At 31.6% G+C, this 26983-nt stretch overlaps 6 protein-coding genes across 9 annotated transcripts in view; 3 read left to right on the forward strand and 3 right to left on the reverse strand.

Annotated features, from left to right (window-relative positions):
• Positions 1-8951, forward strand: part of LOC109600776 (hemicentin-1-like) — a 44751-nt gene extending 35800 nt beyond the window's left edge. The window contains exons 3-5 of the mRNA XM_049967875.1: positions 8006-8160; positions 8216-8426; positions 8485-8951. Of these exons, the coding sequence (XP_049823832.1) occupies positions 8006-8160; positions 8216-8426; positions 8485-8915 (797 nt within the window). The 3' untranslated portion in view covers positions 8916-8951. The remainder of the gene's footprint in view (positions 1-8005; positions 8161-8215; positions 8427-8484) is intronic.
• Positions 8952-10300: 1349 nt separating this feature from the next.
• LOC109600907 (ras-related protein Rab6) lies at positions 10301-13371 on the reverse strand. Of its 2 annotated transcripts, none has more exons than XM_020017091.2 (6): positions 13188-13371; positions 12831-12889; positions 12576-12735; positions 12261-12466; positions 12104-12170; positions 10301-10685 (listed from the first exon to the last, which is right to left on the reverse strand). In XM_020017091.2, exons 1-6 carry the CDS (start codon positions 13255-13257, stop codon positions 10615-10617), a joined length of 633 nt encoding a protein of 210 aa, XP_019872650.1. In that variant the 5' UTR covers positions 13258-13371; the 3' UTR covers positions 10301-10614. The 2 variants fall into 2 exon arrangements, with proteins under 2 accessions (XP_019872650.1, XP_019872658.1); XM_020017099.2 differs by lacking the exon at positions 10301-10685 and adding an exon at positions 11069-11970 and having other exon boundaries at positions 13188-13369.
• Positions 13372-14057: 686 nt separating this feature from the next.
• On the reverse strand, positions 14058-14762 carry LOC109600787 (uncharacterized). Its single transcript, XM_020016968.2, has 4 exons — positions 14550-14762; positions 14432-14490; positions 14239-14372; positions 14058-14188 (listed from the first exon to the last, which is right to left on the reverse strand). The coding sequence occupies exons 1-4, from the start codon at positions 14656-14658 to the stop codon at positions 14143-14145; spliced, it is 348 nt and encodes a 115-aa protein (XP_019872527.1). The 5' UTR covers positions 14659-14762; the 3' UTR covers positions 14058-14142.
• A 266-nt stretch (positions 14763-15028) lies between these two features.
• LOC109601372 (very long-chain specific acyl-CoA dehydrogenase, mitochondrial) lies at positions 15029-21925 on the forward strand. 2 transcript variants are annotated; one of them, XM_049963009.1, is made up of 10 exons: positions 15029-15163; positions 15404-15514; positions 15565-15778; positions 19748-19922; positions 19975-20381; positions 20440-20769; positions 20924-21092; positions 21148-21335; positions 21392-21604; positions 21665-21925. In XM_049963009.1, the coding sequence occupies exons 2-10, from the start codon at positions 15456-15458 to the stop codon at positions 21800-21802; spliced, it is 1893 nt and encodes a 630-aa protein (XP_049818966.1). In that variant the 5' UTR covers positions 15029-15163; positions 15404-15455; the 3' UTR covers positions 21803-21925. The 2 variants fall into 2 exon arrangements, with proteins under 2 accessions (XP_049818966.1, XP_019873173.2); XM_020017614.2 differs by lacking the exon at positions 15029-15163 and having other exon boundaries at positions 15329-15514.
• On the forward strand, positions 17252-19625 carry LOC109601381 (uncharacterized). Its single transcript, XM_020017624.2, has 2 exons — positions 17252-18542; positions 18593-19625. The coding sequence occupies exon 2, from the start codon at positions 18635-18637 to the stop codon at positions 19520-19522; it is 888 nt and encodes a 295-aa protein (XP_019873183.2). The 5' UTR covers positions 17252-18542; positions 18593-18634; the 3' UTR covers positions 19523-19625.
• A 687-nt stretch (positions 21926-22612) lies between the features above and the next one.
• LOC109601445 (cullin-4B) lies at positions 22613-26950 on the reverse strand. 2 transcript variants are annotated; one of them, XM_049962309.1, is made up of 6 exons: positions 26882-26950; positions 25509-25690; positions 24353-25432; positions 23496-24298; positions 23287-23439; positions 22613-23230 (listed from the first exon to the last, which is right to left on the reverse strand). In XM_049962309.1, coding segments are annotated over exons 1-6 (2316 nt in total). In that variant the 5' UTR covers positions 26884-26950; the 3' UTR covers positions 22613-23134. The 2 variants fall into 2 exon arrangements, with proteins under 2 accessions (XP_049818266.1, XP_019873252.1); XM_020017693.2 differs by lacking the exon at positions 26882-26950 and having other exon boundaries at positions 25509-26120.
• Positions 26951-26983: the final 33 nt, after the last annotated feature.

Below are 26983 nucleotides of genomic sequence, written 5' to 3' on the forward strand. Positions count from 1 at the left end.
TCATTTTCTTTCGTTGAGGCGGACAAGAGGAAAACTAAAAAAATCAACTGGGATCAAAGGAGAGTTATATATAATAATATATTATTAAGGTATATTTAAAAAATATAAATGTAATCTTGTCAAGTTCTTCGTAAAATACAACTATGAGAGAGTTGTGATTTCTCACATAAATAGCCTTTTATCGCAACATATTTTCTCTATTCTCGATAAATTATGAACCCTCATGCAATCAATAAGGCAAAGCTTGATAATGTTATAAAAAGTTATGTGATATGTGAAGTTAATTGGTTACAGCAACAATTACAGTTATAAATTACTTTAATGTGTGCTATTTTATTTGATGTTGACATAGAATTAAAGCAAAATAAATAGTTAAATAATTTTTAAACCAATATACATATAATTTTAATATCAAGTATTAATATACAATTATGCGGTCGTATGATTTATAAGCATGTTCATGTGTAAACAAATGGATCGATTAATTGCAAATTGTGGTTACATAATTTCTAATAACATTAAACCTTCGTAGGAAAAACGAAAATCAGGCGAGAAACATTAATTTGGTTTAAAGCAAACAAAAGGCAGATAAGTTTGAGTCGAAAAAAACAGACAAAACAAAAACTAAAACTATTATTATCGGTTCTATAATCTACTTTTATAATGCCCCCACTAAATAATTCATATAACATTATACTTTAATAGTAAGTCGATAATTTACGCTTTTGTTTTATTTGTGTTGTTTATTAAATTAGTTACATTATTACAGTTTACGTTTCCACTCAGTTAGAGACATAGAAAATAGAACACATGGACCACTGGACGGATATCATTTATTGATTTATGATTTACGATTTGGAGTGACGGAGACAAGTAAAATTCGGACATGTATATTGAACATATTGATCAGCATTATTTTTTAACTTAATAATGAGTCAGACCTCCACGTCGACCCAGACATCCCATTGATTCTCCTTGGCATAGATCTAATGAAGTGGTCAATTTCGTCCAGAGGTATCTCATTTCTTGTCACCTCTACTTGACGCTGAACGTCTGAGAGAATTTATGGAGCAAGGGTTGATTTTCGAAATCTATTGCCTATGATGTTTTACACGTGTTCAATACTTTAAAATAACCCTGGGCAGTCTCCTGTTAAAAAACTGAATTTTAAAGTAAGGTAAATGGATTTCCACATTTTCCTGGACGGTCAAATTATCTCTAATTAAAATTGCAAAAATTGAAATCATACCCTACATATACCATACGATATACGAGCCCTGTTTCAGTGAAATTGGCCCAACCATTCAAAATATGAAATTTGTGAATTTAATACATGATAAACAAACATTTTTTTAAATATGCAATTGTTCGTCTAGAAGAAAAAGCTCTTAGAACATCCCGTGAGAACCATCCAAAAGTTGCGTGCTCGTCTCCAAGAAATTTTACTCCGGATTACCAAACATTAGTTGACATTATGTCAAGACGTATCCAGGCAGTAATAAGTCAAAAAGAGGATGGTAATTTTTAATCTAATTTTCATTCATTTTCTATTTATAAACAATATTAAGAATTTCTTAATATTTTTCTTTCATTGTTACTTAAAAATACAATTTAATATTATTTTTGTTAGTTGAGTCAACTTCACTGAGACAAAACTTGTATATAATTTTTAACAATGTAATGACATATTTGTTATTAAACAACTAAAATGTTCTGAGATAAGATTAATATTATATAAAAAGCTTTCCAAAATAAAAAATTTCATTTTTCTCTTATAATTCTTCTAAATAATTGAGTAACATAATTGAGAATCTCTTCATGGTTCCTTCTAGTTAATTCACATGAGAACAAACAAAATTTAGAGTTTTAAATAATAAACTTATATAAACCTTACCACAAAAAAGTGGATTTAGCCTTTCTTCACGAAACCTTCAGACAAAATTGGGACTAATAACTGAAGCCATCCTAATTCGACATCCCAAAGTTGTCATTCTATACACCACTCCAATTTTTTATGGCGATTTTAAAATGGGGGAGGAAGCACAAAGAGGAGACGGTAAGAAAAAAGTCTAGAAGCCCGAATTCCATGATAAACACTTTACCTGGCAAGAAATTTTCTTTCTCCTGTAAACTACTGGTAAGCATTGATACGAATGGTCACAAAGAGATTTCGTAGATTTCTTCAGACCACGTTCTCCAAGAATTCCAGATAGTGCTTCGACGACAGTTCATCCAATTCAGAAATTCCACAAACGAAACTCCAACATGCTTTGAGTCGATAATTTGCTTGTCAATCCAGTTTACTAATAAACGATTTAGGGACATTAAACTTTTATGAATTAAAATTAGTTTTACTTGATTACATACAGTAATGGTCATGATTATAGTATTGTTGTTTTATACAGTATTATAAAAACATTGTCTATTTGTATAATATTATTTTTATTTTATAATATGTCAAGTTTCTAGAATTGCTGTGATGAATGAGTTCATTTAAATTTGTACAATATTTATAACGAACTTGGTTATAAACATGATCCACCATGTTCTCTACAGTGTTGATGTCTGGAGTTTCCAATCCATCACAATTTTGGACTTGTGTTTGGAATCATTTTCATGTTGAAAGACATTTATTAAGAGCATCATTTCTTCAATATATGGAAGCACTTTATTGTTGTTTAATATATCCTTGTACACAAATCAGTCTAAAGAGGCCTTCGAAGCATCCCCGTAGCATAATTGAACCACCCCCATGTTACACTGTGGTTATAACAAACTTTTCGTGTAGATTTTCTCCTATAGGATGTTTAACATAAGCAGAATCATCATTTTTATAAAATAAATTCAGACCGGTCACTAAAAAAATCATCCCCAATTATCTGTGGTCCAATGAATTTGATCCTAAGCAAGTCAAAATTAGACTCATATTTTTAGTGGAAACCAGAGTATTTCTTGTAGGTCTGGGGTCAAAAGAACCCCTATCCACTTTTTTGATCTAAGACAATTTTTTCCGTAGCTACCACTTGGTCAGTTTCTCTATATTTTTTAATAATACAAGAAACGATCGACTTATTTAGTCATAAACTCTTATCCATATTTTCTTGTTTCTCTTAGTCTTGGTAATACTGAATTATAATTTTTCTTACAGTTTCACTTCAACCAATTGATTTAAATAGACAGACAGCAATAAAAGATCATAAAGTAAAAAGTTGCTTTAAGTGTGTCCACTGAAAAACAAAAAACTAGTAGTACATCTCATATTTTTATACATTTTAATAAATTGCTATAATTAAGAGAACTACTGTACTTTTTTCAATATCCCTAACTTTTAAAAATGAATTTATTTGCACATCTTCATAGTAATAGCACTTGAATTGAACGAGAGAATCACACAACAAAAGTGGAATACTGAACTGTCTCTACATTATACGAATTTGATACTCAAACTTCAAAATCTAATCATTTTATACTCTCATATGTACGAATGTGCACACCAAATTTTTTTAAAACAAAACCACTGAATCTGTGTGCTGTATTTTCCCTCACTGAAGTACACATTAAATACGTGCCGAAACAGTTTTTATACGTGTGCAGATAAAATCAATCTGTTTACCAAATACTCCTAGATACGAAATAAGTGTTTGGTCTGGCTCTTTTTCGACGACCGAAAACCTACGCCGTTTCCAATGAACAAATTAATTGCTTCGGAACCATGGGCCCTAAAAAAAACCCATTTAAAATCTGATTTAATAACTTAAAACGGTAAAAGTTCGTCATTAAACTAATTTGAAATTCCCAATTTCGCGATTCCCGTAAACATCATTAGAGTGGAATTTGTGTTTTCCCGTTTTTTTTTTATTTTTTATTTTTTTTTTTTTTTTTTCGAGGGCCGCAATCAAAACGTAATGAATTTTAAAGAACACTTCGTTTACTCGAACGCAATATTTACAGTGTCGTTAGGTGGAAAACGTGACGGGGACGCATTTCACCGATGTCAGAAATTGCATTTTGAAGTGTCGAAGTTGATAATTTTTAATGCACGAGCTGACAGTGTTATACGCGACGCCGGGGCCGTTAATGCATGTACGTTCATATTTGTTCTTGCATTTATTAGATTATCCACGGTAATATGCAAATAGGTTGTTAACACGTTCGGTACGTTGTAATTGAAAACAACCTTAACTCGTAATAAACCAGCGTCACAAACTACTGACACGTTTCATTTATGCATTCGGACCGAAATTATTGCACAAACATTATAATACACTTGCGCGCCTTTTAATTGTATTAACGGGTTTTATACCGATTGCGAATGTTTCACAAAACTGAACAAAACACCACTATTTTTCCCAAATGGCCGACAAATGTTTCAGCGCACTTTTCCATAATTGTCATCCGATGTAAAACGGTGCAAAAACAATTTCTCTAATTCTTTGCCGCTCGCCACGGCGATATGGAACAAATAAATACACACTACGAATCTAAATGGTTTTGTTCCAAATACGTGTGCGAGTACGACGAAATTTTATCATACATTCAGATGTTTCCAAGTCCTTCATTGCGAGAAACCTCTTTGTTAATTAAAAACTTGCAAAAAAACACTTTAATTAAAATTTTACAGAATGAATACGGATGTGCAACGTAATGTAAAAATGAGTAACATGTATAACATTCATTCAATAAAACGTGATTAATATATATATATAAGCTATGAGAGTAATTTGCCATTGGTAACTTTTCAATTCGTGCTGACTTTATTATTAAAATTAAAAAATTATTTCAATCACTCTACCACTAAAACCTGTTTATAATATTCACGAACAAATTACGAAGAAATAGGTTATTTGAAGTTTTTGTAGTTAATAAAGAAGTGTCTCTACACAATGTTGACATTTGACTCTGCACTAACGTCTGTGTTCGACTCATCAGTCATCATTTCTTAAACTAATTCATTTAAGAATACTTCAACATATTTTACTAATATTTATTTGTTTTACTTTTCAATTCGTCCAGACTGCTCTACCAACAAATTAACAGAATCGTGTTTAATCTTGTCAAGGAAGTTGTCACCTTTTTTGACAATATTATTAGAAAAATTATAAAGAAATAAACATTTTAAAATTTTCTCAAATATTCAACAATAGAATAATTAAAAAAACACTTTAACTAAAATTTTATAGAATGAATATGGATATGCAAAGTAATATAAAAATGGGCAACTTGTATAACAGCCATTGAAACGTGATTAAAATAAATAGTTCATATAAGCTATAATAATAATTTGCCAATGACAATTGACAAGTTCTGGTTTAACTTTTCAATTCATGCAGATTTCAAATTATTTCAATCACTCTATCACTAAAACCTTTTTACAATATTCATGAACAAATTACGAAAAAATGGGTTGTTTTTCCAAATTATTAATAAAGAAGTGACTCTACACTACGTTAACATTTGTATCAGCACTAACGTCTGTGTACAACTCATCATCAGTCATCATTTCTTAAACTAATTCATTTAAGAATACTTCAATATATTTACTAGTATTTATTTGTTTACTTTTCAATTATTCCAAACTACTTTACCTTTTTTGACAGTATTAATAGTAACATTTGTATCATCAAATAAAAGGGCATCACCAATGTCTGTATTTAACCTATCATTTGTCATCCATTTTTACATGTCATACTTCATAAAATAATTTATTTAAGAGTACTTCAATATTCTTTAACAGTTTCAATTTTCAACCTTCCAATTCTTTCTCACAGTTCAAATTACTACAATCGCTCTACTAACAATTAACAGCAATTGTTTTAGCAAAATTAATTGGCTAATTACGAAAAAATAAGCAATTTGATATTTTCTCAGGTGTTCAGTAATACAATAATTGATTATTATTAATTAAGGAAATGACTTGGTACAATGTCAACATTTGCATCTTCAAATAAGACGGCAATATCAATATCTACATTCAACTAATCAGTTGTCTACGTAAAAGAATTGACTTTAGAACACTTCAATATTTCCTAACAGTATTTAATTTTTTATACTTTCACTTCATTCAGACTATTCAAATTAATTCAATCGCTTTAGCAACAAATTTACAATATCGTCATTGACTCGTCAAGGAAGTCGTTAACTTTTTAAGTAATATTAATAGACAAATTATGATGAATTAAACAATTTAAGATTTTTTCAGGTGTTCATTAAAAGAATAATTAAATGTTGATAATCATTGTTATTGATTTGCATCTTCCAAATAGGTCAGGAGCACCAATATCTGTACACATCAGTTGTCATCCATTTTCCACATCATAAAATAGTTTACTTAAGAATACTAGAAAACAGTTTTTAATATTTTATAATTTTTTAACTTTTTAGTTCATTCAGACTGTTTAAATTACTTTAGTGACTCTAACAATGAATTAACAGTGTCGTCTGTGATCTCGTCAAGTCAATTATTTAAAATATATTCACAGACAAATTATGAGGAAATAAGTAATTTGAAATTTTCTCAGGTGTCCAACAACCGAATAATTATATGATAATGAATAAATAATAATTTATTGAGGAAATAACACCGTACGTTGTCAACATTTATATAATCAAATAAGTAGGCAGCACCAATATCTGCATTCGACTTTTCAGTTGCCGACAATTTTTACATTTCACAAAATAACTCATAATTTTTTCATTTCATCAATTTTACACTTCATAAAATAATTTATTTAAGAATAGTTCAACATGTTTAACAATTTATAATTTTGTAACGTTTCATTTCGTTCAGACTATAAAAATGACTAAATTCTATAAATAAAAAAACATTATTAAGTGAATTATTTATCGTTAATTGGTATTGTGATGATTGGTAAGGAACATTCAACTCCACGTGATTAAAATATACACAATAAGGATTAGAAAAGTAGTAAGAGTTTATCAATCTAATTTTATAACTCATAATTCATTAATGTTTTGTATATTTTTCATTCTTTCATATAAATAACTAATCACATAATAAATAGGAAATAATCAACAATTCTTTTATTTTATTAAAATATTGATTAGATTATTGTTATTTAGTTTTATGGAGTAAAAATGTTCTTCATTCTATAAATAACAATGTTTCATTCTATTATTGTAATTTGAGTAGGTTACATAATATGACAAATGTATATGGATTATATATATTATTAAAAAAAATAAGAAATAACAATTACTACTAATACAGGTTTACCAATAAATAAATGCTTCCTTCCTTGCTACAAATCGAAAATACTAGCAAACAAATATTTTAATAAAAAAGGATGTATTTAATTACAACCTATGTGACATAAACCATATTTTGCTCAAATAATGGAAAATCAAAGCGTCATGAACATAATAATTACACACTTAGATTTATATTAACCATTGTGTCGCTAATTATGAATATGGTAAAAGGCATTTTTCCTGACACACTTATGTGTGTAAAGGATGTCATAAGCTTTATTTAAAATGAAAAAGCACCTCATTAAATATATTCCTATGTTAAAGTAAATATATTTTCCCCTGGCACGCCAATTATAATAGATAAAGATGATCTTAAACTATTTTGTATGTAGAAGGACTCATTTGAATGTAAAATAATAATTAATAGGACTGCCATAAAAACACAATTTTTCGGAGACTTGACATTATTTACAACAAACAGTATGGATTTTATTTTTAAAAATTCATAACTTCAGCTGTTTGCCAATTCTATTATAGGACAGAAAATTAACAATTAATATAGTCCGTTAGTAATGGATTATTATATCGAGAATGAGCAAATAAACGATGGAAATAATTAAATAATAGAAACTCATCAGCATATTCCAATTATTCGATTACGATAATAATAAGCCTTAATTAACATCTATCCTGTTATTAATGAACCAGCTTTACTTTGACAATATTATTCCATTAAGGTGTTGATGTTATTGTTGACGAGTATTTCAGTCTTATTGTAAGTGTGCCCCCATTTCAGGTTTTACTGAAAGTGGACTAGAACAAAGTACTACACATTGGGATCAGCCATTTTCGCAACCGTACTTCGACAACACGACCAGGCGCGAGATCACCAGCACCGTCGGTCAGACTGCACATTTGCACTGCAGGGTGAGGAACTTGGGGGACAGGGCGGTACGTCACAAACTAACCCTTCGAAAGGGATTTGTACAAGTTTGTGTGATTACAGGTGTCATGGATCCGTAAAAGGGACTTACATATATTGACGGTGGGCATATTGACTTACACGAACGACCAACGATTCCAATCGTTGCACACTGACGGTTCCGATGAATGGACTCTGAAGATAACGTCGCCGCAAACGCGGGACTCCGGCGTGTACGAATGTCAAGTCAGTACCGAGCCGAAGATAAGCCAGGCTTTCAAATTGAACATTGTTGGTAAGTAATGGAATCTAACCGTTTGTCGACAGTTATGTTAAGTCTTTTGCCGTTGCAGTGTCCAAGGCGAAAATTTTGGCGAACTCGGAGCTATTCATCAGAAGCGGCAGTGACATAAACTTGACCTGCATCGTCCTGCAAACCCCCGATCCTCCCAGTTTCATTTATTGGTACCACGGGGGCAACGTGATTAATTATTCACAAAGGGGTGGAATAAGCGTGGTCACTGATAAGCAAACGCGTACGAGTCGTCTCTTGATTTCAAGGGCTTCGTCACAAGACAGTGGAAATTATACCTGTTCACCATCGAGTAGCGATGCCGCCAGCGTTGTTGTACACGTTTTACAAAGGGAGCAACCTGCTGCCATGCAACATGGCAGCAATCCAAGTCCTAGTGTCAACCTAGCATCAGCAAGTACTGCTAATGTTGGGTCGACAATAATCTTTTTTATGTTGTTATTCTTTCAATATATCATGTATAAAAGATAATATTATAAATGTAAAAAGTAAAACATTAGTATAAAACCATGACTTTTATTACATCCAATCTGTTCCTGAATATCCCTAAGCCAAAAGTCGAACTTAGTTCACGATAATTGTAGGGAATTATTCTCAGCACCCATTTCCGTTATGTATGATTATAAAACTTAGCTGTGTTAAATGTTATAGTAAAAGTTTAATCAAACTCTCGGATATTGCACTTCCTACGAATTGAATCCAACTGGTTTGACCTACATGATCCTATTCCGAAACTTACTTTGTATTCTCAATTATTAGCAATAGCATATTGTCATTATTTCTTAATTGATTAGCACTGGATAATCAGCTTTCTGAAATTTACGACTTCCCGTAGTTGATTTATAACTGGATTCATTAAAACTGAATGTTTTATACGTTTTGAATAGTTGGATTGTTTAATGAGCTTAACTTTTTAGATGACTGAAGGATTTAAAATTTTACTTTTGCTTTAAAATTGAATACAAGAATTTATCTCTTAAATTTATATTTTTAAACATTATACCATAAAGTACACGACGAGTCTTTTGATGTGGATAATGAAAATTTCTCAGATTAAATAGATTTAATAATATTTTCAATAAGTTTTACTTCAATCAGTACTATTATTTGAACACTCGTAGCTCTAGACGGTCAGTATTTTAATTATATTTTACTTTTTATATATTTAATAGACATAAAAATAAACAAATTAATTTTTTGTAAAATTTTTATTTTCAAAAAGTTCATTTTATTTGGTTCATTCTTAATTTATCTGTAGTTTCCACCGTAAGATGCCTCAGAGATTATGCCATTATAGTTTTGGAACACGGCAATCTGAATCAACAACAAATAGCTTAAGTCCGACCTCACCGTGTGAAACTTATAAATTTGGGGTTGGAAAAGACTTTCTTCGGATGCAGTGGCCCCCGCATTCACCAGACTGCTATCCAATTGAACACGTATGAGATAGTTTTCAAAACAAATTTATACTCGAAACCATTAGCCTAAAAATTTGGAGGGTCCTTCTAAAAGAATAATGTTCGTAGAGCAAGAGGACAGACCAGATACTGGTTAAAAAAAATGTAGCGATTAATATTCAGTTTTGTTTAATTTTAATTAATTTTGTTTTATTTTCTTAAGAAATTTTCTTTATTTTATGCAGATCACATTATTTATATTATATTTAATATATTAAATTTATATATTTATCTAGAACATAAATATTTATGTCTGCCAATGACTACAAAAATAATCTCACCTATCTTGACCTATATTGATTATTTATTGAACGTTGATTCATCAAAAACAACTAATTTTAACCGATAATATCTGCGTAATCTTAATGACTCATTTATTGAGGGAAATAAAACACAATATTAAACAATAAGAAATATTTTATTATTCAATTTATCTAAATTCAATAACATGAAGCAAATATACCATACAAAAACTCATTTGTATAACTTATTAGTAGCAAAATGAATAATAAAATTTTACACAGTTCAAAATGAAAATTTTCAGAGGAGATAGATGAACTGTACCAGTGTAGTGGGTTCATGCCACGAATATTGTGCGAATATGCAACTAAATATCACACTTATAGCGTTTTATAACATAAACTTCTTGACACAGGCTACTATTGTTGATTTTTTTTGTCAAACTAAATAATGCCGCCAATCGCGTATCGTTTTCAGCACATACAACCTCCTTCGGAATCTTGTTGGTCGTTTTGAAGCTGAGGCTGGGTTTGGAGATCGACAGCTGGGTGAACTTCTAAGGAAATTATACATTTTATGTTGCCAGATCATCTAAAATCATATTTACCAGCTAACAATAAGCATTCTCTTCAGGCCGGATTCAAACAATAGCACAGATACTTCTCAAACTTGAGGATGAGATGGAAAAGGTGTGAACTAAAAACTGGAACAGAAGACAGAGGGGGATAGAAAGCATGACAGTTGTGCCATACCAGCAAAAGGGGTGAGGAAATACACAAGCACAACATTGATACATCTCTACCAATTACGTGGATGGCAAATTAAAAATATTTTACGCAACCTACTATATAAAAAACTCATCTAAATTTATTGGTAATATTTACTTCATATAAACCTAGACAATTCTAATTAAATAAAACACAAAAATTACCATGTATAACTGTATTGCAATATAATAAAATGTTAAATTAAGTAAATAAATTATTATCTTTATAACAAAATTAATGTGCTACATTAATATAAACATCAATTTTACAATAAATACACATTTTAGGCAATTATATGTATATATCAATTATTTATCAGAAAAAATAATAACAACACTAACAATGTTACTTAAATGCATTTTAGTTGGTATATAGGTACACAAATGCTCGAGTATAAAATAAGCCTCATCGATCACAGTTATTACATAAATCCGCTTGACATCGTCCAATTTTATTACAAATTTCAAATGTAAAAAATTGTATAATACTAATTATCTTAAAAACCCTTGGATCACAGAAAATTGAGAGGTCAATAGAAAAATACACCCTCTTAAAATTGAGTCAGACAAAAATGTAATAAAATTGTAACTACGAAATCGTCAAGTTAAACATGTATAAATGGTTGTGTAAATATTGTAAGAGTTACTTAGACCCCAACTTCCATAAGTATAAATTTAAAAAAAGGTTACTTCAATGTAGAATGAATATTATGTGCCTAGATACTCGGTGTTAAAAAAAAAACGTATTGCATACCTTACGCGAAAATTCTATTAATGGAATAAATAGTATTACTTATGTCAATAATTAATAATGAATTAATGGTTGTCTTGAGGGATGATCAAGAAATGAGAATGGCATTATTTTCTCAACGTGACGGAACTAACCTTAGTGGACATATTACACTAAATAACACTATAAATTAAAAATAAAAGGTCTCATAGAAGGCAACCAGTAAACTTTAGAAATAATGTACAAAATAAAAAGTATTTATTAATCAACATGCACAACCTCCGTCCGGATCTTTCACTTCGCTTGGAGTGTCTTTTAAGACAACTTCCTGCACTAAGAAACATTAAGGAAATTAAACCAAACAAAAAAAACGATGCAAATAAAACTCGTTCTAGATCATGCCAATAAGCACAAAAGAACATGTAGTTTTTAGTACTGTAATCATGCATTTTACTAGAAAGGATACTGTCTTCTGGTGGCTTATTCTCTGTCGAGTCCATACCAGGTAGGGCAGCGGCTACACGCCTAAACAACTATAATAAAAAATTATATATGTAGATAACTAATGTAAGATAAAACAAATTAAAATGTATGTAGCTACTAATTATTAGTTAATTATATACCTGTTTTACGTTATATCCGGCCTTTGCACTGGTTTCAATGAACATCACATTTAAATCCTTCGCTTTCCTCTCACCTTCTTCTGTGCTCACTTGTCTTTTATCTGATAAATCTGTTTTATTACCGACAAGCATTATTATAACGTCGCTACCTCTTTCCGTTCTCACGTCATCAATCCATTTGGATGTTTGATGGAATGAATTTGCATCTTAAATCATTAAATAACTGTGTCAGACTTTAATTAGTATTATTTATTGTTAGATTTTGATCTCTATGCCTTATAATTTGTAATGATAGAAAACTAATATAGTACCTACTTGTAATATCATAAACAACAACTGCAACAGTTGAGTCTCTAATGTAAGAGGGAATCAGAGATCTAAATCTTTCCTGACCAGCAGTATCCCATAGCTGCAATCTTACAGTGCGATCTTCTAAATACATTGTCTTTGATAAGAAGTCAATTCCTATAGTTGCCTACAATGATGTAATAATATTGTGTGAGTATTCATTTTGTTTACATTAAAACAATTATCTTAAAAATATGTTTGAAAAATTCATAAGCGCCTTACCTGATAAGTGTTATCAAAGCTATCATACATAAACCTCGTAATTAAAGAAGTTTTTCCGACTGAAATATAAAATTACATTAATGTGCATATTGCATATTTAACAAAACTGATTAAATTTCGCTAATTTATCAGAAATCTAATTTGACAAGTTCGACTTAACCTACAAGTAAATGTAATTAATTAAAATACGGCTAATATTAATTTGAATAAGATGAATTAGATTAGTCATATTTTCGGCCAACTAATTATTTTGTTAACATATTCTTATTAAAAATTAATAAATAAAGGTGTATATTGATCTTTTGACTACGCCTGCTATGAAAGTTTACAACTCATCAAGAATTGTCAAAAACTTACCACTTTGTTCTCCTAAGAAAACTAGTTTAAATTTCCGTAACGGATTTCCAAAATCGCCAGACGTCGACATTTTACCAAATACTTAATCTTATTTCTTATTTCGATCACTACAATTCACAAAATACACAATAAAGTATCACAGACACTATACAGAACTTCACTCTCTCTCTTCTCTATCCTGCCTGCGCCGATTACAATTTTTTGACAACCAACCACCGCTGCCACATTTCCATGTCCTACGTGTATCCATTGGACGATCATAGGCAACCATGATGTCATTACTCAAGTACAGGATGTTCCATCTAAAGCGTATCGTGAGGTGTTACTGGCTGGGGATGAACTTTTCGATAAAATCCACGAACACGTCAATTTATTTGGCAGGGGGACAACTTTTGATCCAAAAAGTATAGCGAAACCTTCCCCCTAAGTGTCATTCCCCATATTTTTTAAATGGGGATGGGGTCAAATAATCTTCATTAAAAAAGGCTTTGTCTACTAGACTACCAGTTTTCGGACTTTGTCGAAAAGCTCTTTCCCCTTGTACAGTAATATTCATTTTTATAACAACTATTTAAAATGTTAAATGTTTTAGTCGTCTTTTCTAGTTAATGTGATCTGTTAAATAATAGTAATTTACTATATATATAATACTGCTACATTTTTATTCCTAAAAATGTTACATATATTTTTTCTAAATTGAGTTATGAAGAATAAAATTAACTATGCTCTTTGCATCATTTCTACATTTTGGTATAAAATGGATATGATATTCGGTATAATTTAATAAGTTATTATAATTATGCCTACTACTGTATAAGCCTTATTCAGAAATGATACCTATGCCCTATTACTCAAATTTAATAAAACACATTATACAAATACATCTTTTAATACTTTTTTAAATTATATACAAAACATAATAACAATAAATTCAATAAATAAAAAAACTTGACACTTAATAACAGGAGTAACATATTAAATTTGTGTCCTCCGCCTCGTACCTAAAAAGATAAAGTCAGTTTTTATATTAACACACAAAAAATATACTTACACTTGGAATGAACAGTCAGTACAAAAATTTTCAGAGCATTTTTCACATTTCCCTATGCAATATTGACACAAATCCTTGTTGCAGTACCAGCATTTCGTCAACGGATTTGATGTACATTCCACACATTTATTGGCCTAAAATTTAATTGTTACAGAATAAATTAATTAAATATATATTTCACAATTAGTCCCACATAGTTGGAAGATTCATTTTCCTGGCTGGCACCATGATAGAGCAACTGTAAAGTTCTTTCTGAAAATAATTAAGGTTTGTTAGGTAAAATTTAATTAAAAAGCTAACTAGAGCAATACCTGCTTCAGATGATTTGATTTTTCTGGTCTTTGTATCCTCATTGTTGTTGATGACTTGTTGCTTACTGGCTTGATCATTGTCCCCAAAAGGGCACAAACGTTTTCCCATTATAAACTAACAATAATAAGGGAGTTTGTATATATGTATATGAGTTTGAAAGGTAACCTCAGAACATCAATAATACTGTGGCTCCACCAGCCTTATACACACTGAAGCGACAACAGTGTCTGAAATAATACTTCTTTTTTTAATAAATCAATAGTTATTTGAGTTTTACATATGATGTAGATATTGTAATTTTTTCATCTCCCTTGTTTCGTATTTTGTTATTTCATTTCCCATGTAACTATTTATAAGTTATTTAAATTTGTATATCCGTTTAAAAACTCAGTTTTTACAGTTTTCTCTTATTCAGATCCCCAACATTATGCAACCTGAAACAATACCACTGGCACTGAGATGGCGCACTATCGCAACCTTGACCAAATATGCCACGCACCCATTTACCACAACCAAATGAAAAACATAGAAAAACCTTTAGTTATTTTGCCCACACCTGCCCCTGTTAAATACTAAACAGCTTCAATAAGTTTACATCATAATTCCAAGCTCGGTAACTATATTATATAAAAGTGATTATTTTAAAATTATTTCAAAATAATTTAACCGACAATCTCTGATTCATCAATCCGTGGTTGGCTCACATTTTATTTACCAACTCCCCACTCAACCTATCTAATTTTTTTTTAGGTTGATTTCATTTATGTTTATATTTATTAGCTAAGTCCAAAGTCCATAGTCAATGTCCAAAGTGTGTTATACAGTTTAGTGTACCAAACCAATATCATTTCAGGTTTAACCACTTCAGTTAGTCTGAGACCTGTACCTGATTAATTTTAAGAGAAATGTTTCAAGTAACGAAACTCGGTGTAACAGGAAACATCCCCCGTACAGGAATACAAAGGTAATCAATTAAATAATATTATAATCCATCTCATTTTGGTAATTTTTTAGATTTATTTCATCTTCCACTGTTCGGCTAAGCAAAACTGTAACCAATGATGAGAAACCACAATCTGCCGCACCGACTGAAAACACATCGTTTGTAACGAATATATTCAGGGGCCAACTCGAAAGCAGACAAGTCTTTCCATTTCCCAATGCCTTAAATGCTGAACAAAGGGACACTTTGGGTATGCTTGTGGATCCCGTGTCAAAATTCTTTGAGGTTTGTTTTTATTTTATATTTTTATCTGTTGATTCACAGACCCAGTCAAAATATTGTGCTGCAATTATTGCTAAATGTTTTTTACTTGACCTATACCAAGTTATTAAATTACTTTGGGAAACTGGTATTCAAACGCATTTTGTGAGTTTAAAATAACAAGGATTATTGTTAATATATTCAGATTTAGGTTATCACATTTTTTTTTTGGGTGTTTGTTGAAATATTGAAATACCTATTTTTAACCCAATTCACAGATAATTATCAAAGTAGTTTACGAAAACTAAATAACAAGATTATCTGTTGGAGTACTTTTGTTGAATATATGTTCTGAAATTGAAACAATATTTTTAGAAATAATTGTAAGTCAAAAGGTTATAATATTTACCCAAGGTAATCAGTTTATTTATTTACAGACTCTTGGAGTTTACATCATATTTAGAAATTTAAACAGCAATACTAAATGATTTATAAATAAACAATAATTTATGTCCTTATCAATTATTTTTTTTGAATCGTACGTGTGTACTTACACGACAAATTTCTTGTGTTTATTCATTAATAATTAACCGACTCGATAATCCAATCCAAAATTTATGACGCTGTACATTTGTAATTTGAATAATTGTGCACATATTAACTTTATGTATACAAGGAAACGCCATTTATTAAAATGATATGTAAAAACAAGCCTTTGATAACAATATAATATGATAGATAACATTATTTATTCATAATTATTATTTATGAAACGTGATTTGTTTAGTTTGTTCTATAAATGCATTAATTGAACTGATGTGATTATTACTAAAGATTGTCAAATTAATCAAAACCAAATGAGGATAATTTTTTTTGAATTGACATATACAATTTTATGTGATGTTCATGTTTAATCAAACATTTAATTATGAAGTTTGTACAACTTGAACATTTAAATGTATATTAAAGTAGAAATTTCAGAAAATAGTTTTGTATATATACAACTTAAATATTTTTATAAATATCTATCTACAGCTATAAATAATTCACAAACTTAATTAAATTGTCAAGTGTTGGAATGTCTTCATTGTTGACAATAGTTTTTATTTAAATTTTTATCTAATTCTCAATGAAAATAATTATTTCAATGCCATACAAAATTTTACTACTATTTGGTAATTTTAAACCTTAGAACCTCTCAGAGAATCCTTTGATAAGTTTGAGAATACAATTGTCAACCAATTTATGACATTTAACTATTGAATTTTCGCAATTTACATGTTAAAATGCACAATAAATAAATTTTGTATAAATACTAATATAATAATTTACCAAATCGTTTGATAAATCCGAAATTATTTTGTAATATTAAAAATATGGTAAATATTTCTTATATAAATCTCAAATTAATGTATTTAATAGCTATAATAAATAGAAACATTCTTAATTGTTATTACCTGATAAACCAGAATCAATTAAGGATAGATTCTTTGAATTTACATATAGAATTTTGTTTTATTGACATGTTTAATTAGTAAATAATTAACTATCCAGTTTTCACAACTTACACATTTAAATGTGTATTAAAGCACAAACATTAGAAAATAAATTTGTACATATATAACTTAAATATTTTTATAAATTTGTACTTATAAACAATCCACAAATTTATGTCACTGTTCAATTATCTTCAAAAACAACTCGATGTTGTCAACAAAGTTAAATTATTTATCTTCTTAAATTTTAAATGGAAATAAATATTTTAATGTTGCACAAAATGCTTTTACTATTTGGTCATTTTAAACCTTAGAACCCCTCAGAAATTCCCTAAATAAGTAACAGTACAATTGTCAATTAATTTGTGACATTTAAATATAAAATTTATACAACTTACATATTAAGAAGTATAACATATAATATAATGTTTATATAAACAATATACACCAACATAATATTTTTGTTATATGACTCTAACTTTAATGATTAAAAATATGGTCAATGTCTCTTACGTAAGCCTTAAATAAAATTATTTATTGGCAATAATAAATGTGAACCTTCTAAATTTTTTATTTTCTGACAAACAACACCATTCTTTAAACCTACATGTACAATTTTATACATGTCTAATTATGACATTTTACTATCAAATTTTTAATTACTTAAACTGATTGTCGCCAAACAATGTTGATCATATTTGATTCTAAATGGAAATAAATATTTCAACAATATACAAAATTTTATTATTTAGCTATATTAAATAAGAAAGACCTTACACATTCTCAGAGAATCTTGTGATAAATTTAATAGAACAACTGTCAACAACAAAATTAAATTAAGTATTAAAATATAATAAATAATATAAAATTTTGTATATTACTTTTTAATTATGGGTATAAATTTGTACTTACATATATATAATTAATCCACATAAACATACACAATTCACTATTTTAATATAACTGTCAAATGTTCGAATGTCTTCAAAACTTTCCAGTCAGTGACACCAACAGGTCTAAATTTTTTCGTCTTACTTGATTCTAAACGGAATTTGAAAATTCGCCCTCGATTTGAATTCTTATTGTTATTAAAATGGGACCAGAGTATTTATTTATATAAATATTTAATTATTTAATTATATAAATAATTAATCTCGCGAAAAAATCTCCCGCCAATTAATTAGGGTTGTCGTCCCTGCCAAAATAGTGAGTTTCCTTAGTTCAGTGAAACAATCGTTCTTTTCGCTTTCAACCGTCGTCAGGAACAGACGTGTCCCGGAGCTCGACCCTAGGTATGTCATACACAATTCATAAGACTCCTAGTTATTTATACTAATTTTAGAGCACCCTTATTTTCAACACCTGCGACAATAAGGCAAGTGCCATGGCGGAAGCATTGGAGAAACCCACTCACGGAGAGGCGATGAGAAAGATTCTCGAGAGCATGTCCGGCTTGGCTCTGGACAAACCAATCGATACCGTGCACGAATGGTACATACCCCAGTGGTTCGACGTTACCCACTGGAAAATCGACAAACGATACAAGTTGGAGGTCACCAACATCTATGATCCATCAAAATTCTGGGTCGTCACCAAGTTCGAAGAGTTGGCGGTGTTCCAAAAGGAGCTCAAGCAGTTTTACGATAAGCGCAGAAAGACTCTGCACTTTCCACTGAAGGAAATCACAAAGGACAGGCTGTGCGTTATTGAGAAACAGGGTGTATACTACAGAGCCATGGTAAGGAGGACTATCATCACAGGAGGCTCAGAGATCTGTATCCAGGCCTTCCTTCTGGATTACGGCTACGTATCGCATGTTCCCCCGAATAAGATGTTTCGCTTCTACAAAGGACTGACAAAGTTGCCCATGCTTGCTGTTCGAGGTGAGCTGGATCAGGTCAGACCGAAGGGAAGTGAGTGGACAACGGAGGAGGCCAGGAGGGTCAGCAACATGTTGTCCAACGCTAACACGCTCGGAACACTCAAAGCAATTGATACAGACAGAAAAGTTTTAAGTCTGGACTTGGAAGTGTACAAAACTAGAAAGGAATTTGCCAGACACCTGGCAATAGACTTGGTGAGACAGAAATTAGCTAGAAAGGCTCGTCCCACTGTGAACAGACAGGCAGAATACTTTTTTCCGCTGCATCAAGAACTTGAGCTTGGATTGGCGCCGTTTCCTAAGTTCCTGCTGGAAAAATTGAAGTCTAACTTATCTCCACCAGCGGGCGATAAACCAACTGACAAAAAAAAGAATATTACTAACCTTTAATTGGAATTTCAATGTTCATTTTGTTAATTTTGTTTGTTTTTGAGTTTATTTTGTTTTTTGGAAAAATTATTTAGTTTTTTGTTCAATAAAAAAATTTGATTTATTTTGTTTTTATTTATTTATTTATTAACAAATCGTAACTATTTTGTTACGTTAATGTTTTAATATGATTATAATATATATATATATATATATATATATATATATAAATATATATGCTTGTAGGAGGTGAACGATCCGGCAAAGAATGACGCCGAGGAAAAGGTACAGGAAAAATCATTAGCCGGGTTGTGGGAGTTGGGAGCCTTTGCCCTTCAAGTACCTCAAGACTTGGGAGGTTTGGGCCTTTCAAATACACAATACGCTAGACTCGTAGAAATTGTCGGAGCACACGATTTAGGTATTGTATTTTATTTTAATCAGTGCTGTTTAACTTTCAATTAATTTTACAGGTGTGGGTATTACTCTTGGTGCTCACCAGTCCATTGGATTCAAAGCAATTTTGCTGTATGGAACCCCGGAACAAAAAGCTAAATACCTTCCAAGAGTGTCTTCTGGAGAATTCGCCGCATTTTGTCTGACTGAACCTTCATCAGGTTCAGATGCAGGCTCCATCAGAACGAGGGCTGAGTTGAGCCCTGATGGTAAACATTTTATATTGAATGGCTCCAAAATCTGGATCAGTAACGGAGGATTGGCCGAAATTATGACTGTTTTCGCACAAACCCCCGTCAAGGATGCCCGAACTGGCAAAACTGTAGACAAAGTGTCAGCCTTTATTGTCGAAAGGAGTTTTGGAGGTGTCACTAATGGACCACCAGAGAAGAAAATGGGCATCAAAGCTTCCAACACTGCTGAAGTACAATACTCTACATTGATGGTGATGGACTTGAATCTAATCAATCGTTTTGTTTTAGGTGTACTATGACAACGTCAAAATTCCTGTTGAAAACGTGTTGGGTGAGGTTGGTGGCGGTTTCAAGGTGGCTATGAACGTCTTGAACAATGGCAGATTCGGCATGGCTGCTGCCCTGTCGGGTACTATGAAGGCGTGCACCAAAAAGGCTGTCGAATTTGCCACGCAACGCAAACAATTCGGAGCTAAGATTGACACTTTTGGTGCCATCCAGGAGAAGATTGCCCGCATGGCTATGCTGCAATATGTCACTGAATCTATGGCCTACATGATTTCCGGTAACATGGACCAAGGATCCCAGCACTACCATCTGGAGGCGGCTATTTCTAAAGTATGTTATCATGTCAAATTAATTCAGTAATACATTTTTGACAAAAAAATGAGTAAATAAAAATAAGAAATAGTAACTATCAATGAGTAAAGAGAGCTAAAAAATTTCCTTCTATTGTTTTACTCTCATTGAAATTAAATTGAATTATTTGCAGTGCTTCGCTTCTGAAGCTGCCTGGTTCGTGTGCGATGAAGCCATCCAGATCATGGGTGGTATGGGCTTCATGAAAGAAACTGGCCTGGAAAGGGTGCTGAGGGACTTGAGGATTTTCAGGATTTTTGAAGGAACCAATGACATTTTGAGGTTATTCGTGGCACTTACAGGTAATTAACTGTCTCCTGTCAACAAGTTAAATGTTGATTAATTGATTTTAATTAGGTATTCAATATGCTGGAGCACATTTGAAGGAGTTACAAAACGCATTTAAAAATCCAACTGCCAATTTGGGACTGATCTTAGAAGAGGCTTCAAAGAGGGTTGGTAGGAAAGTTGGGTTAAGTTCTCCCCCGTCAATGGATCATTTGGTGCACAAAGACTTGGCTGACTCAGCTAAGTTGCTTGCCAAGGTAACAACACACTTACACAACCAACTTGTTGCTTTATTAAGTTGTGTTTATTTTAGAGCATTGATGCGTTCGGACAGTCGGTAGAAATGGTTCTAATTAAATACGGTAAAAGTATTGTGAATGAACAGTTCATCCTCAACAGACTTGCAAATGCAACATTTGACATTTACTCAAGTGCTGTGGTTTTGTCCAGGTCAACTGATGCATTGAGAGCTGGCACTAAAACTGCACAACATGAAAAATTGATGGCTGAAGCCTGGACATTGGAGGTAAACATGTTACTATAAATATTCGTTTTCGTTTTATTTACTTTATTTTCTTGTTCTTAGGCAACGCAACGTGTTGACCAGTACCTTAAGACAATCGCCTCCGGCAAAAACTTAGACAATTTCTCCAAGTTATCCAGCATTTCCAAGAATGTGTGTCAAGCCAATGGTATTGTTCAGCCCAATCCTCTGAACATTTAAAATCCAAAGGGCTGAAGTCTCATTATTTATTTATATTTAATAACAATCTTATTTTGATATACGTATTTTATATATAAAATCTACTTGTAAATGACTTGTTGAAAATAAACTTTTTTTAATAAATGTGGGTAATTATTTTATTATTTATTATTAAATTATTTTTTCAAGAGGTGTGGTTTTTTTGTTAAAAATATTTTATATTGAATACACTGATTCTGGTAAATTAGTCCTTTCTTTAGAATTAAATTATCAATTTCATCTATGTTTCAATTTTAATATAGTAAATATGCAATACCAATCCAGAAATTAACTCATGGTGAGTGTGCTCAAGCTGTTTTTTTGGTGGAAGAAGGTTGGAGTTCAGTTCAATTTCCCGAATGTTACAGTAGTACTTTGAGACTGGTGACCTTGGAAGACCAAGACTTGGCCAATATACTACTATAAGTCCTGGACAAAATCGTTTTTTGAGGCTCTCAACAATTTAATCACCGACTTTGAGTAAAAACAGAGAGGGAGTCTGTAATTCAACATATAGGTGGAAATATCCAATTTGAAATAAAATTCATTAATTTATTAATTAATTTTATTAATTTCATATTTTTCTAAAATCAAATTATTTTTATTTTCTTTAGGAAATAAATTTTGATGTAAAAATATATTTTCAGAAAAAAATAATAATGATCAAGACAATAAAATGAACAAAATTAAATTGTCTTCCTTTTTATTGTGAGATGAATCCAAAAATTGTTAAAAATTCATATAAATTGAACAAAATTGTATATTGTGTATCAAATAAAATAATACAAACGATTCAAAACCAGACTTTATTGACAATTGAGATTACAAATTTTCAAAAAACCAAATTTAATAAAATTATAAATTTGATTAAAATAAATTCATTCCACAATGTATGAAATGGTTTAACCTGATTTGTATAATGATCAATTATAGCTCTTACAGTTTAATCTTTTAAGTTTGATTAGTCGTATTAATATGGCCAAATCAGACTGATTAAACTTCAAACAATTATAATCATTATACAACGAATTAATTATAAAATAAAAATAAAGCATCAACACCAAATAGTATAGTAAACTCGAAATATTGGTATATACACTAAATTATAATTTCAAAGTGTCATGTATTTACAGAATGAACTTCTAAATTTAAACAAAAGTGAAATATGTACTTCGTACGTTTACGCATCTGCAAATATATTTACAACGCAGCATTTAGCCAGAAATGAACTGGACTAGAACTTGGATGGTTTTTTTTTATTGTAAATCTACTAGTTTGCGTAATCTTAACAACAAAAATGACAGGGACTTTCATCTAAGCAACGTAGTTGTATTGATTCGGGTTGTCCTTGTCCCTTTCCATGTAATCCCTGTCGATCAATGATTCGATGCGTTTCTTCAAATCTGCGGGCTAAAAACAAATTCATTCATTAAAAATATTACTATGAATAATCAAAGGTCACTTACTTTAACCGGAAATTTCAGTTGTAAATATAATTCACTGATAAGTAAGTTATGACTGAGCGTCTTCCTCATTTTCATAATCCGGACAATGGCCGCATCAATCTGGTATTGTCTGTCTTGGAACACTCGCTCTTCCGTAGCCTTTTGCTCTTCAGTCTGTAAATTTAAATAATTAAATACCACATTAAATAACACACAACATGAGCACTTACAGTTTCTTTCATCTGAATCTGATTGATCTTGATTCTAAACAAATTATGAACGAAGTCGTTGTTAAATCTGAATTTGTCATTGTCCTCGATCTCCCTGCCCTTCGGTATTTTGTTCAGCACCCGAGCTTTACCACAAGCAAGCGATTGAAGTGTTCTTCTCAACTCACTGTCCTCAATATTCAATGCCTCTTTGACGTATTCGAACGAAACCTCGTCGTATTTATTAAACAAGAGTATAACTAAAGTTTGGAACAGAGAAACCACCAGTTCCTTTTGGCCCGTTTTAAACCTAGCCTTCAGCACACAGTGGCCCAGAGTCGGCTGCCACTGTAGTTTTCTACCACTGTGTTTACTTAAATAAAACTCTTTAAATATATCCTGAAACTTAACCATCTGATCGGGCAACGTGACGTCCATGGGTTGATAAGTTGGCCAGTAACCCATCGTCAGAATATTCACAGTCATATCGATTTGGGCCAGGTTGTGTTGGACGTTCAAGTGTTGCTTGAACGCCACGTTTATGTCCTTGCTCAATTCCATGTCTTTGAACATGCCCTCAAGCTTGGAGGTGAACCCACCACCACATTCCTGCTTCAGCTTGCTCAACATGCTCTTCTCGGCGTCCACACTGGCCGATTTACCTACGAGAAGACGCTTAGCCAGGTCCTTCTTGTAGAACGCCTCGAACACGTCCTTGCCGTGAATGAATCGGAAGAGGACCATGATTTTATCCAGGAGTTTCTCCAGCTCCTCCTCCGTCGTTTCCTTGTTCCCTTTGCGCAACTTCATGTCGACGAATTTCGCTGCAATTTAACAACACGTTAACACCTGTTGACTAAATAATAAACCATACTTACCGATTAATTCTGCCGGTTTATTGGTTCTCTGGTTAATGAAATGTTCGAAGGCCTCTTTTAGGGAATTGCTAAACTTCTCGTTCTTGTTGAAGCAGCATGCAACTATGTTGTCCATTGCGTCCTTAAAATCGAGCAATTCCTGTACCATAGTTTTGTCCTTTTCGGGATCGATCACAATAGTTCTGCCGCGTTTTTTAATGAAGGCATTAAATGAAGTGCACAATTCTGTCAGTCCGTTCTTAACTCTACTAAACAATTGATACAACAAGGTTAAATCAGCAGTTCTATTTTCCTCTAAGAGGCTGTCCAGCCCCTTTTGTAATAAGTTCGTAACGTGTTCACTTAACAATTGCTTTTCAACAGTGTGTATCAGTTGGTATTTAGTGCCTGGATCCAAGTAGTGATGCACTCGTTCGTTTTCTTCCGTTATTCTTTTATTAACATGGGCTAGGTAGTCCGGCACTTCCAATTCCTGCATTAATCTCTGACCCTCTGAGGCATACAATCTTTCTGTTGACATTAAAAACTTTTGTTCGAACGCCTGATCATAAATTTGTAGGTCTGTCAACATTCTCAACAAAGATTTTAAAAGTGTCCTATCTACGTTATCCCCTTGTCTTTCTTTTTCGATTAACATGAGCAAACCCTCAACAACTCTGGTCTGCACTAAAATGTTAAGTAAAATGTATTTACTAAACAGCTCCAGTCCTAAATCCCATATAGAGGAAATATTGGCATTTTGCAACACATATGTCCTATCTAAATAAAGAAATATACTCCGTATCATTATCATTTGGTTGCAGTGCGCCAACCACGTCTCGTTCATCTTTTTCAAAAACAACAACCTATCCATGGACTCGGATATAAACTGTTCAATTTTCCTGGACACATGGCACTCTATTAGTCCTGACAGTTTGGTGTACAGGGTAGCGGCCATTTTATGGTTGCACATGTTCTCGACAGCCTGATACAGAACCTCCAGTGAATATTGGTTCGGTTTTTGTTGCTGTATTGCCAACACGGCACTGCTCAGTTTCTCCCATGTTGTGTCCCTGTAGTCGTCAGGTAACTTGGGCTCACCTTCAAACACACCACATTGTTAGTTACTCAGCAAAATGGGAATGAGAAAGTGATCAAAATTGGGGTAGATACTTACTTTTTAGGTTTTTTATCACAATTTTCTTAGCAGTGGTCGGTTTTATGTTAAGCAGGTTCAGGTTCCGGTTCATGCCATTGTTGGGAACGTTGGAAAAATTCGCTCTCCTGTTCCTGTCCAACGTATTATCGGTCATAGTTTCCTGATTTCTGGTTCCGGAGCGTTTTCTCTTTCTACTGTGCCTTAACATAAGAAAGCATCACAATCACTCACGTTGGTTAAATCGTTTGGGCTGCGTTAATTATTAACACATATTAAATCACAGCGGCCTTCTCTTGGAGGAGAAGTTTGGGAAAGGAGTTTGAACGCTAGTTCTTGAACAAAACACTGGATGTTTTGGTGATTGTCACAATTGTACAATTCGACATGGGTTCATAATTGCTTTTGCAACAACGTGTTCTGGTAGTTAACAACAAAAACTAAACACTTTAAACTAAATTCCTTACGACAATTATTAATATCAAACACTCAAAAAACCCAAGTAAAACAAAATTATTACAACAGAGCGTTTTTGACATAGGACAGACCCGTATTTAATGTATGGGACAGACAGACTGACAACGGCAAGCGGGGAATTTGAACTACTTAAAACACAACAAATTTCATTACAATACTAATCGATTAACGTTAAATAATCAATGAAACGATTTGTTATTATTGGGAGCAAGTTCTAGATACAACCTCTTTAGGTTAATGCCTACCTTCATTAAGATTTGATTATCTATTTTTATATTATTTGACCCTCAATTCGCCACAACTATTTTTAACTCGTGTTTACTGGCTGTCGAATGCAGGAAATGATATAAAATGTGAGGATTAGAAAAATGCGTTCATTTATGTACATTTCTATTTACCTATTAACGTTTTCACCATGTACACTTTAATTGCGTTATAAATAACAGGTAATTGTAAATGACAGTTTGCATTCATAAACGTAAAGGCTTGAATTTAATATTTGTACTATTATTCTGTAATAAAAGTATCTAAATTATAATTTTCTTTGTTATGCACCAGTACAAGAACCTATTGTTAATGTTTTGAAAAGCCATAATTTTAACCAAAGATTAATTAAAGTTTGTTTATTATTATATTCATAAAAATATTAATTAAAAATTACTTACAGATCGTACGACATAATGAATATCTAATAGTACTAAATTTTGAATGTAATTTAATCTGTCAATATTATTAATAACATAACCCCATAATAAACTTTTAAGTAACTAAGGAGTAAATGTACCCTAACCAAAAATAACCTGTTGCAGAACATATAAATCAGCCCTTAGTGAATACAAATTTCCCAACAAGTAATTAACCACGAATACATTATAAACAACTAGAATATAACAAAATACAACCCCGTAAATACCTACATTTTTATTCTGGGCAATATTTCTAGTTAAACATAAAATTTTTTTATAAACAAGTAATCGGCGATTTTTATAGTGCTATTTGATAGGGGATTCAGTTTCCAT

Source organism: Aethina tumida, chromosome 1 (genome assembly GCF_024364675.1).
Source record: "Aethina tumida isolate Nest 87 chromosome 1, icAetTumi1.1, whole genome shotgun sequence".
Classification (NCBI taxonomy): Eukaryota; Metazoa; Arthropoda; class Insecta; order Coleoptera; family Nitidulidae; genus Aethina; species Aethina tumida.

Excerpts from the sequence above, each read along its gene's own strand:
- LOC109600787 (XM_020016968.2), bottom strand. The coding sequence starts at position 14,658 with ATGGGAAAACGTTTGTGCCCTTTTGGGGACAATGATCAAGCCAGTAAG. Across the intron at positions 14,373-14,431 it reads AAAATGAATCTTCCAACTAT|GCCAATAAATGTGTGGAATG; the intron begins GTGGGACTAATT and ends ATTAAATTTTAG. Across the intron at positions 14,189-14,238 it reads ACTGACTGTTCATTCCAAGT|GTACGAGGCGGAGGACACAA; the intron begins GTAAGTATATTT and ends TTATCTTTTTAG.
- LOC109601381 (XM_020017624.2), top strand. The coding sequence starts at position 18,635 with ATGGCGGAAGCATTGGAGAAACCCACTCACGGAGAGGCGATGAGAAAG.
- LOC109601445 (XM_020017693.2), bottom strand. The coding sequence starts at position 25,698 with ATGTTAAGGCACAGTAGAAAGAGAAAACGCTCCGGAACCAGAAATCAG. Across the intron at positions 24,299-24,352 it reads TAAACCGGCAGAATTAATCG|CGAAATTCGTCGACATGAAG; the intron begins GTAAGTATGGTT and ends GTTAAATTGCAG. Across the intron at positions 23,440-23,495 it reads AGATTCAGATGAAAGAAACT|ACTGAAGAGCAAAAGGCTAC; the intron begins GTAAGTGCTCAT and ends TTAAATTTACAG.
- LOC109600907 (XM_020017091.2), bottom strand. The coding sequence starts at position 13,257 with ATGTCGACGTCTGGCGATTTTGGAAATCCGTTACGGAAATTTAAACTA. Across the intron at positions 12,890-13,187 it reads TTTCTTAGGAGAACAAAGTG|TCGGAAAAACTTCTTTAATT; the intron begins GTAAGTTTTTGA and ends TTTATATTTCAG. Across the intron at positions 12,736-12,830 it reads GCTTTGATAACACTTATCAG|GCAACTATAGGAATTGACTT; the intron begins GTAAGGCGCTTA and ends ACATCATTGTAG.
- LOC109601372 (XM_049963009.1), top strand. The coding sequence starts at position 15,456 with ATGTTTCAAGTAACGAAACTCGGTGTAACAGGAAACATCCCCCGTACA. Across the intron at positions 15,779-19,747 it reads CCGTGTCAAAATTCTTTGAG|GAGGTGAACGATCCGGCAAA; the intron begins GTTTGTTTTTAT and ends ATATGCTTGTAG. Across the intron at positions 21,336-21,391 it reads CAGCTAAGTTGCTTGCCAAG|AGCATTGATGCGTTCGGACA; the intron begins GTAACAACACAC and ends TGTTTATTTTAG.